Source organism: Babylonia areolata, chromosome 22, assembly GCF_041734735.1.
Source record: "Babylonia areolata isolate BAREFJ2019XMU chromosome 22, ASM4173473v1, whole genome shotgun sequence".
NCBI lineage: Eukaryota > Metazoa > Mollusca > Gastropoda > Neogastropoda > Buccinidae > Babylonia > Babylonia areolata.
This window is the reverse complement of record NC_134897.1, coordinates 26,112,175-26,124,517: the sequence shown is the minus strand read 5'-3', so window position 1 is coordinate 26,124,517 and position 12,343 is coordinate 26,112,175. Positions and strand designations below refer to the sequence as shown.

Genomic DNA, 12,343 nt, shown 5'->3' with positions numbered 1-12,343 from the left:
TACCTGTTTTTTGACTTTTCTGAGGATTTCCGATTTCCTAGATGTAGGCCGCTCGTTGTTGCGTTACCAGCAAGTCTGTCAGCTCGCTCATTTCCCTTAACACCTGTATGTCCCGGGCAGTATGGCCATGTAAGTTTTTTAATCTGAAAGTTGCGCATTGCCTCATGCCACTCTGGGCTTTCCAATTTGCTTTCAATTTTCTGTATGAGGTTCATTGAGTCCGTCAGAATCATGGCATGTTGGTTTCCGGGAATATGGATAGATGATAACCACTGGAGGGCATGTGTCACAGCTTTAACTTCCATCGTTAGGCTGGAGGTTGTTTTTCCATTTTGTTTCGCAATGAATCCCCAACCGGATTGGCCTTCTATGAGTAGCTTCACTTCTGCATCAGTTTTGCCCTCTGGCCATTTCCGACAATGTCTTCCTAGAGGAGGTGAAATAGCTGTGTTGAATAGATGATTGAGGTTTTCGGGGTTTTCCTCCCATTCTTTTATTTCTTTCAGGTCTCGTAGTCGGCATACTAGCTGGACTGTTTCTTCTGCCTGCCCCATCCATGATCTTCCTCGTCCTAGACGGCTGCCTTTTAGTTCCTTGACTGCGTCGTGCAGTTTTTCAGGGTTTTCTCATGCTCTGAAGTTGGTCTTAACCTGTTCTAACTTGTTTCTGGCCTGCACTGAAGGAAGGTCAAACAGGTATCGCATGGTTTCCGTGGGCGTGTCTTTTGTTGTTCCGAGGATCAGAAAACAGCAGTCACAGAAAACTGCTAATTAATTCTACTCATTCTCGTGACACAGTACGTTCATGGACAGCACGTGCTACACACACACACACACACACACACACACACAGCAAGATTTATCTGGGCGTTCCCTTGTGCACGTGCTGAGAAAGGTGTTCAGTGTCTTCATCAACACTGATCGACTTTCTTCCACAGAAATCACAAACCTGGTGTCACGTTGCCACATACTTTTTTTTCCCTTCAGTTCATCTGCAGATGTGTGTCATTGAAGACTTCCGTGTGTCCCCCCCTTTTTTTGTCAGAGGGTTAGGGGTCAGTTCTTGCATGCTGAAGATGCTGTACATTAATTAAATGAAATACAGCCTTGCGTTTGTCTCTGTCGTAATATAAGTATAAAAAAAAAAAGAAAAGAAAAGATTTACTGGTTCAAATAATGGGATCACTTTTCAAATGGAAAGAGGACAGAGGCAGAGAGAAACAATAAATAGCCATGCCGACTGAAAACTCTGTGTATCTCTCTCTCTCTCTCTCTCTCTGTGTGTGTGTGTGTGTGTGTGTGTGTGTGTGTGTGTGTGTGTGTGTGTGTGTGTGTGTGTGTGTGTGTGTGTGTGTGTGATAACGCACGCATCTGCTCTTCGTTTTATTTTCTTTCTTTTTTCTTTCTGTTTTTTTTTCTTCTCTATTTTTAATTTACAAAGCGGATGTGGTGCAGCTCCTCGGATCGGAAAATGACACAGGTGTATAGCTTTAACTGACCAGCAGCCGAATGCCATCACCTGCTGAACAGGATATGAAGGCCCGTGCTAAACGTGCGCCAACTTATTACAGACAAGAAATGTGATGCCAACCTCCAGGCCCCTGATTTTCAGGGACAGACGACAGATGATCCAGCCAGACTTCTGTGGCATCTTCTGTCGATGCTCAGAGCGGTGGACAAGCCGTTGATGAACGATTTCTGCAACCGTCAGCGTTGACATTTTCTAAGGTTTCAAAATTATCTTTAACCCGAAAACCCTATTTGGGCACAGGGAAACACAAGAAAGAAAAAACCAGGTTCAAGTCCAAGTAAAAAAAAAATAAAAAGAAAGAAAGAAAGAAAAGAAGAAGAAGAAGAAGAAGAAAATTTTGAATGAAAAACGACAACAGCCGTGTTTGTGACTGATAACTCATGCCAGTCAGTCTCCAGGAAACGAAACACTGCACAAACAGTATTGATTTAAAGATAAAACGACCAACTGGGAAAGATCAATACGTCTTTATCTTTCTGTTAAACGCTGACTCGCTGATAATTGTGGTCGTGGTTGGTGTGTGCAGGGTATTTCTGTTTCAGTGACTCACCGAAAGTGACTCATAAGATGTTTAACGTTCTGATATGATTCCCCTGCATGCGTATACACACAAAAGGTGGTTCAGGGACTAGCAAGATGTGCACACATTTGTTGACTTGCTGGATCGGAGTAAATCCCCATCCCTAACCCACCAGATACAATCGGGATCGAACCCAGGACCCTTAGAGTGAAAGTCCAGTGATCTCACCACGCGGCCTTCACTGTACTGTCTACACACTGGAGTGATGGTCTAGAGGTAACGCGTCCGCCTAGGAAGCGAGAGAATCTGAGCGCGCTGGTTCGAATCACGGCTCAGCCGCCGATATTTTCTCCCCCTCCACTAGACCTTGAGTGGTAGTCTGGACGCTAGTCATTCGGATGAGACGATAAACCGAGGTCCCGTGTGCAGCATACACTTAGCGCACGTAAAAGAACCCACCGCAACAAAAGGGTTGTTCCTGGCAAAATTTTGTAGAAAAATCCACTTCGATAGGAAAAACAAATAAAACTGCACGCAGGAAAAAATACAAAAAAAAGGGTGGCGCTGTAGTGTAGCGACGCTCTCTCCCTGGGGAGAGCAGCCCGAATTTCACACAGAGAAATCTGTTGTGATAAAAAGAAATACAAATACAAATATAAATAATCTTGACACAACACACTGTCGGAATCGAACCCAGAACTTTAAGAGTGAAAGTCCAATGATCTTACCACGCGGCCTTTCCACAATGTCCATAATGTTGACACAACACACATTTAGGGAAGGTTTGCAGACCCATTTTCCTCGTCTCAGTTTCCTGGGTTTTTTCCCAGATCACCGACAGGCTGAAATTTCGTCGTGGAAATCGCTGTTCTGACGAAAGGATTTTGAACATTTTCGGTGAGTATTTTTGCAAGATATACTTGGTTTTATAATTACACTCTTTACAGTGCGTATTCGAACTGATCCATTTATAAACTCTCCCGAACACAAAGGCAGTGCATACTCAGAAAAGCTAGTTTCGGCAGTGGGGCTGCCCATGACGTCATGTGACCTACTTCTCGCTGTGCAAGGGACGAAAGTTCCCCCACGAAAGCGTGGCTTGCTTGCAAACTCCTCCTTTTTACCAGGATGAACACCACGACTCTTAGAGCGAAAGTCCAGTGACTTCACCACGCGGCCAGTGCCACACGTCTGTGACCTTTGAGCTGTTAAAAAAAAAAAAAATTTCTGTGAGGGCTGAAGGGTGGATTTCATCCAGACCGGACACGGTGAAAACCAAGGTCCAGTTTGCCTTGGACATGACCACGAAAATATCAGCAAACAACAGCTGCACTGACCATAACCTGGCCAGGTAGGTGTAGGCACGGGATTGAACACCGGCGGGTTTCGTTCACCGCTTGTTTGAAGAAATCGTGGAGGTGTGAGGGGCAAGTCGATAAACACGACACGACATCCGTGACAGAAGGAAAGATAATAATAATAATAATAATAATAATAATGATGATGATAGTAATAATGGTAATAGTAATAGTAATAATGATAATAACAATGATAATAATAGTAATAATGATGATGATGATGATGATACTACTACTACTACTACTACTACTACTACTACTACTACTACTACTACTAAAAAACATCAGCTCAAAGTTCTGGTCCGGTTCATAAAGCGTGAGTGTGCTTGTGGGGACACAGACAGACAGACAGACAGACAGAGGGACAGACACGCGTGCACACGCACACGCACACACACACACACACACACGCACACACACACACACACACACACACACACAAGCATACATTGACGCAGTTTCAGTTTCTACCGGAGGCATCACTACGTTCAGACAAATCCGTATACGCTGCACCACGTCTGCTAGACAGATGCCTGACAGCGTCATAACCCAACGCGCTTATTAGTCAGGCCTTGAGTGCATGCATAATTATGGGTATTTGTGTACCTATCAGAGAGTGGATTTCTTTTGCAGAATTTTACCAGGGGACAACACTTTTGTTGTCATGGGTTCTTTTTCAGTGTGCCAAGCGCGTTCTGCACACGGGACCATGGTTTCTCGTCTCATGTGAACGACCAGACGCTCAGTTTGATTTTCCAGTCAAATTTGGGAGAAAGGGCGAGAGCGGGATTCGAACCCAGACCCTCACGGACTCTCTGTATTGGCAGATAAGCGTCTTAACCATGCAGCCACCTTTCTCCTCTTTGACACAGACGCGCGCACACACAGAGAAAGAAGCGCGCGTGCGCACACACACACACACACACACAGTATCAGTATCAGTAGCTCAAGGAGGCGTCACTGCGTTCGGACAACTCCATACACGCTACACCACATCTGCTGAGCATATGCATGACCAGCAGCATAACCCAACGCGCTCAGTCAGGCCTTCACACACACACACACATACACACACACACACACACACACACACACACGCGCGCGCGCGCGCGCGCGCGCGCGCGCGCTTTGAGACACGAATATGCATCCACTCTCATACTCCACCCCATACCCCCCCCCACCCCCCACACCCCCCCACACACTCTCTCTGTGTCTCTATCTCTCTCTGTGTCTCTCTCTCACTCTCTGTCGCCGTCTCTCTCTCTCTCTCGCTCACTCTGTGTGTGTGTGTGTGCGTGTGTGTGTGTGTGTGTCTGTGTCTGTGTGTCTCTGTCTGTGTCTCTATCTTGACTGGGATTCACAATAATCACACTGACTTTTCTCCAGCACAGAAAAGAGCAGAAAGAAGAACGACTTGAACAAGACAAGAGTAGGGGTGTGGTCCTTTACACGTTCTGTTCTACACGGAAACACTGTCCCACTTCCACAGTGCAGTACCTATGTGTGCGTGCGTGCGTGCGTGTGTGTGTGTGTGTGTGTGTGTGTGTGTGCAGACAACGAGCTGGGCTTGTCCGAACTGACCGCGGTCGGTGTGCTCGGCCGTCGCTACCCGTAACACTGCTCCGTTAAAAGAACCAACACCCGACATGCACAACATGCCAGAGCTGTCAGACCACTTCAGTGCTGCTGTACGGTGTGCCTCGGTCACAGGGTGACTGTGTCTGTGTGTGTGTGTGGGGGGGGGGGGGATGGGGGGGGTTTTGGGGGGTGGCGGGAGAGTGTGTGTGGGGGAGAGTGTGGGAGGAGGAGGAGGGGACAGGAGTGGGAAGGTTCGGTGTCATTGTGCCGGCGTGTTGTGAGTGTGTGTGTGTGTAGGGGTGTGGAGGTGTGGGTGTGGGAAGGTGTGGAAACCTGAGGAAGTGGCGGGCGACACATTTAGTTTTGTGCCGTGCGGATTTGCTGGTTTTCTTCTTTTTTTAAAAATAATTTATTTATTTATCTATCTATTTATTCATTCTTTTAATCATTTAGTTATATATATATATATATATATATATATATATATATATAATGTTAACTCCAGGCCCAGATGTCTTTGTTTTTTTCATAATGTAATGGAGAAGACACCAAACACTACCGAGATTATATATATATATATTGAAAAGCTGTTCTGATAGCCCACATATATATATATATATATATATGTGTGTGTGTGTGTGTGTGTGTGTGTGTGTGTTCATTTATCGATTTGAAAGAAATTCATTACAGAAGTAGGATTTTCTGAAAGTATTTTTTTACTGTTAAGAAAATGAAAAAACAAACAAACAAACAAACAAAAAAACCACGAAGAAAAAAAGCCCTCTTGGCCTTGTACTAACGGTTTATTACAGGCTAATTATTCAGTTATTGCGATGCCATGGAACTGAAATAAGAAAGGCAACGGTCGACGACACAAAGTGTGACGTGGTGTGTTTATTCATTTATTTATTTATTCATTTATTCATTCATCTATTTATTTATTTATTTATTTATCTGTTTATTTATTTATTTAGTTATCTATTTATTTATTTACTTATTTATCTATTTTATTTACTTATCTAATCACTATCTATTCATTTATCTATCTCAGTTCATATCTATCTCAATTATCTATCTAACTTCAGTCAGGCAGGCACTCATCTGTCTATCCATCTATCTATCTATTTGTTTATCTATTCATAAAGAACACTTTAAACCATCCTTTCGTTTACTTTGATCATTGTGAGCAGTTTTTGTGTTCTGAAAACCAGCACATGGTAATGTGAGTGGATGCACACTGGTAGAACACAAACCAGGTGCCTTGATTTCCACACAGCCTTGAAAAGCTGTTCTGATAGCCCTTTGATTTCCACACAGCCTTGAAAAGCTGTTCTGATAGCCCCTTGATTTCCACACAGCCTTGAAAAGCTGTTCTGATAGCCCTTTGATTTCCACACAGCCTTGAAAAGCTGTTCTGATGGGCCCTTGATTTCCACACAGCCTTGCAAAGCTGTTCTGATGGAGTCTACAGCTGTGATCAACGTCTTTCGTTCTTTCGCTCACAGACAGCAGCGAAGCAAGGACTGCGCGGAACTTAGCTGGTCGGCGTTTCGTACCGCGAGTTGTGAAAAGTACAGAATGGTTTTCCGTGACTGCTGCACAGTTGAGGCGGTGGTTGTGGTGGTGGTGGTGGTGGTGGTGTGTGTGTGTGTACCGTAGCGTACACGTGGACTCTCAGACAGGGAAGATGATGTCTGTGTGTGTGTGTGTGTGAGTGTGACAGCGTGTGACTAGCTATGTCCAAGCAGCAGTGTGCTCAAGGCGACAGCACAGACCCCGGCGCTAAGAAACGTCTGTCTTTTGTGAAGAAAATCAGGTGGGTGGAATTCTGGACTCTGCCTGTCTCTGTCTGTCTGTCTGTCTGTCTCTGTCTGTGCTTCTGTCTGTTTGTCTGCCTCTCTGTTTTTATGCCCCTGTGTGTGTGTGTGTGTGTGTGTGTGTGTGTGTGTGTGTGTGTGTGTGTTCGTGTGTGTGTGTGTGTGTGTGTGTGTGTGTGTGTGTGTGTGTGTGTGTGTGTGTGTGTGTGTGTGTGTGTGTGTGTGTGTGTGTGTGTGTGTGTGTGTTCGTGTGTGTATTTGTGTGTTCGTGTGTGTGTGTGTGTGTGTGTGTGTGTGTGTGTGTGTGTGAGTCCGGTTGTCTCTTCACTGTTTACCTGTCTGTCCATCTGTCTGTCTGCTCAGTCTTTATCCATCCATTTGTCTGTCTGCCAGTCTTTTTGTACAGCCCTTCATTCGTCTGCCTCTCCGTCCATCTGCGTGCCTTTGTGTCTGTGTGTCTGCATACATCTGTCTGTCTGTCTGTCTGTCTGTCTGTTCTCTCCCTCTATCTCTCTATCTATGTCTGTACTTTTCAACGCTTTACTTTCGACCAGGTTTTCTTTGTTAAAAAACTCAAACAAACAAACAAACAAACAAACAAAAAACAACTTTATGCGTATTTCAAAGCATTTATACTTAATCTGATCTAATTTTCTCCTATGCCCCAGGGCTGAGTGAATAAAAGCATGTTAATTGCGAATCTCGTAACGCTGGTTAGATAACATTCGATTCGTTCCCCTTCCTTTTTTTCCTACTCTGTCCATCTCTCTCTCTCTTCTCTCTGTCTGTCTGTCTGTTTTTCTGTCTGTATGTCTGTCTGTCGGTCTCGCTGTCGTCAGTTCTTGCACTGAGAAACATGATAATAATAATAATGATAATATATGATAATAATAATCAGAAGAAGAAGATAAGATAAGAATAACTTTATTATCTCCAACTGGAGAAATTTGGTCAGGTGCATTATCACAACATAGACAAGTAAACAACATGGGGACCATAACTGTAAAAGCCAACAACAGCCCCTACAAATATTACGAAGATACAAATGTAAAAAATATCACATACATCGTTTCATACATACATTCACACACTGCAGGTAATAACTAGTATTCTTAATGTAAAAACAGAAAGAATTAAGAAACATTATTTGAATATAATTATAAACATAGCCTACTATACTGCACATTGATTATAATAGACAGATAAGATAAGAATAAAGATGAATTGCGGAAAACCACAACCAGATAATCAGCACACACCCGCACTCCCCCCCCCTCCCCTCCCACCCACCCCACACACGCGGATAACTTGATTAAACAAAAGTAATAAACATATGTTCTCAAATAAAAGCATTTCACATATTCGCTTTTAAAAACATTGCAATTAAGAAGAAGAAGAAGAGTGAAGTGCTCTTCTATAGCGCTGTTCCCTCACAGAGAGGCTGACTGTGCTTTCACAAATTGAATATAACAAGAAAGAAATAACAATGCTCATGAAAATTCAACTAAGAAACAATTACTCATGGCGCTCCACCAATTACATCTTACAACACAGAAGCAACAATCACCAAGGAAAAAAATAATCAACCACGAAAATAAATAATCACCATCCTCGCATCATGAACAGATAACACACACACACACACACACACACACACACACACACACACACACACACACACACTCACACACGACCCTGCCCCCCGCTTCCCCCCTCCCCCAGAAAATGCCAGAAAATCAGGAAAATTCGAGTTGATAAAATAATAGCAAATGTACAGATGGTGACACAATGGGAATATATAGACAGACAGCGACACAATGTAAATGTACAGACAGTGACACGATGTAAATGTATAGTGACACAATGTAAATGTACAGACAGTTACACGGTTTAAGTGTACAGTGACACAATGTAAATGTTCAGACAGTGACACGATGTAAATGTACAGTGACACAATGTAAATGTCCAGACAGTGACACGATGTAAATGCCCAGTGACACAATATGAAGGTACAGTGACACAATGTAAATTTAAAGACAGTAACACAATGTAAATGTACAATAACACGATGTAAACGTACAGTGACACAATGTTTATGTACAGACAGTGACACAATGTAAATGTACAATAACACGATGTAAATGTACAGTGACACAATGTAAATGTACAGTGACACAATGTAAATGTATAATAACACGATGTAAACGTACAGTGACACAATGTAAATGTAAAGACAGTAACACAATGTAAATGTACAATAACACGATGTAAATGTACAGTGACACAATGTAAATGTACAGACAGTGACACAATGTAAATGTGCAGTGACACAATATGAACGTACAGTGACACAATGTAAATGTAAAGACAGTAACACAATGTAAATGTACAATAACACGATGTAAACGTACAGTGACACAATGTAAATGTAAAGACAGTAACACAATGTAAATGTACAATAACACGATGTAAACTTACAGTGACACAATGTTTATGTACAGACAGTGACACAATGTAAATGCACAGTGACACAATGTAAATGTACAATGACATAATGTAAATATTTATGTACAGACAGTGACACAATGTTTATGTACAGTGACACAATGTGAATGTACAGTGACACAATGTAAATGTACAGACAGTGACACAATGTAAATGTACAGATGCACAATGTCAGTGTACAGTGGCACAATGTAAATGTACAGTGACGTTGACACAACAGAGACACAATGTAAATGTACAGTGACATAATGTAAATGTACAGTGACACAACAGTGGCACAATGTAAATGTACAGACAGTGACGTTGACACAACAGTGACACAATGTAAATGTACAGTGACACAACGTAAATGTACAGACAGTGACGTTGACACAGTGTAAATATAAAGACAGTGACACGATGTAAATGTACAGACAATGACAAATGTAAATGTACACTGACACAATATGAACGTACAGTGACACGATGTAAATGTACACTGACAGTTACACAATGTAAATGTACAGTGACACAACATGAACGTACAGTGACACGATGCAAATCTACAGACAGTCACACGATGTTCATGTACAATGACACAATGCAAACGTACACAGTGACACAATGTAAATGTACAGACAGTGACACAAGTGTCACTTCATGGAATAGGGACGTGAAGCGAGTGCAGGGCCTTTGCAGGGTTTCACCAGGAAGAGGGGGGAGAACTCTGTTGAGCGTCCCGTCGCCCAATGAAGTACTGCTTTTTCACATTTGAATGCTGTCGTTTAAAATTCAGGAGAGGAGGGGGAAGGGGATGAATGGTGAGTTGGGGGAAGCAGGGTTGATGGAGGACGGAATTAAAGGTGATTACTTGGAATAATTAGAAGTGAAATGAAAGAAAATTAGTTGGTGGATTTTTTTTTTTTTTTTTTAAAGGAACTCATTAATTCAACAGGAGAAACAATTGATACTGAATGCGAAAACTCAAAACACCAACGTTTCCAGTGATTTCTGATGACACATTTTCGTGCAGGTAAGGTTTCATCAACTCACTATCAGAAAGTATATATTCTTAAATTAATACCTCTTCAGTGCCAGAAAAAAAAAAAACAGTAGGAGAAAGTGCTATTTCAAGTCCTAAGTCAACATTCCAAACAATCAGTGTAAATCTGAGAAAACCGTCTGGAGATATACCACTCTGGATGACATGTGTGAATCACCAGCCTTCCAGAGTTATTTCCCTTCTTTTGATGATGTCATTAGTGACGTCACGGTGTACGCACGTAACTGTGGCACTGAAGGTTGGTTTTTTTGTGTGTTTTTTTAAACCGTTACATCACTGAAGCAAATGTTCCATTATAGACCCCTCCAAGGGTTCACCTGTGCTAGGGATACAGACCTATGGAAATGAACGACGTGACGTCGCTACTTGCAGGCCACACGTTGTCAGCCATATTAGCAGCGCTGTGACAGCGGCAGTGCAATTCTTGCTCTTTGAAATTTATCAACGCTCACGCTTTAAATCTCACCATTGCATATGCTGATGGCAGTGAAGAACCTGTCTATAAATCTGTCATAGTCACCAGAGCATTGATAAAATCACAAATGTTAAGGAAGTGAGAAATATCCGACATATACACCGAGAGCTGAACGCCAGAAGCAACGTCGAAAGAGCTAACGGGTTTCGCTCAGAGAGCCAGGATAGCAGTCTGTTTGTGTTTGTGATTTCGTCAACTGCTGATCCTTAGTCCTGGCTGTTCCTTCAGTGACAGACTTTGGTAAAAGGCTACTCAGATAGCCACCCCCCACCCCCACCCCTGTGTGTCATGTTAGTGACCCCACACTGACCCTGCGTGTCATGTTAGTGACCCCCCACGCTGACCCCTGCGTGTCATGTTAGTGACACCCCCCACACACACACACACACACACACTGACCCCTGTGTGTCATGTTAGTGACCCCACACTGACCCTGTGTCATGTTAGTGACCCCACACTGACCCTGTGTATCATGTTAGTGACCCCACACTGACCCTGAATGTGTCGTGTTAGTAACCTCACACTGACCCTGTGTGTCATGTTAGTAACCTCACACTGACCCTATGTGTCATGTTAGTGACTCCACACTGACCCTGTGTGTCATGTTAGTGACCCCACACCGACCCTGCGTGTCATGTTAGGGACCCCCATACTGACCCCTGTATGTCATGTTAGTGACCCCACGCTGACCCCTGTGACCCCACACCGATCCCTGTGTGTCGTGTTAGTGAACACCCCACCCCACCCCCACACTGACCCCTGTGTGTCATGTTAGTGACCCCACGCTGACCCCTGTGTGTCGTGTTAGTGACCCCCCACACCGATCCCTGTGTGTCATGTTAGTGACCCCGTACTGACCCCTGTGTGTCATGTTAGTAACCCCAACCCGACCCTGTGTGTCATGTTAGTGACCCCACACTGACTGTGTCGTGTTAGTGACCATACACCGATCCCTGTGTGTCATGTGTGTCATGTTAGTGACCCCACACCGATCCCTGTGTGTCGTGTTAGTGACCCCCACACTGACCCCCTGTGTGTCGTGTTAGTGACCCCCCACACTGACCCCTGTGTGTCATGTTAGTGACCCCACACTGACCCCCTGTGTGTCATGTTAGTGACCCCACACTGACCCTATGTGTCATGTTAGTGACCCCACACTGACCCTGTGTGTCATGTTAGTGACCCCCCACACTGACCCCCTGTGTGTCATGTTAGTGACCCCGCACTGACCCCATGTGTGTCATGTTAGTGACCCCACACTGACCCCTGTGTGTCATGTTAGTGACCCCACACTGACCCCCTGTGTGTCATGTTAGTGACCCCACACTGACCCCCTGTGTCATGTTAGTGACCCCACACTGTGTGTCGTGTTAGTGACCCCACACCGATCCTGTGTGTCGTGTTAGTGACCTCACACTGACCTCTTTCTGTGAGAACGTCCAGTGCTGGACAAACACTCACCCTGACTTGCTGCTGTGCGTGTGTGTGTGTGTGTGTGTGTGTGTGTGTGTGTGTGTG

General features: G+C 43.9%; 1 protein-coding gene across 1 annotated transcript in view; it reads left to right on the top strand.

The window, feature by feature from the left end:
* The first annotated feature begins 6,169 nt into the window (after positions 1 to 6,169).
* Positions 6,170 to 12,343, top strand: part of LOC143297080 (uncharacterized) — a 102,574-nt gene continuing 96,400 nt past the window's right edge. Inside the window, exon 1 of the mRNA XM_076609252.1 lies at positions 6,170 to 6,802. Within this exon, the coding sequence (XP_076465367.1) occupies positions 6,723 to 6,802 (80 nt within the window). The 5' untranslated portion in view covers positions 6,170 to 6,722. The remainder of the gene's footprint in view (positions 6,803 to 12,343) is intronic.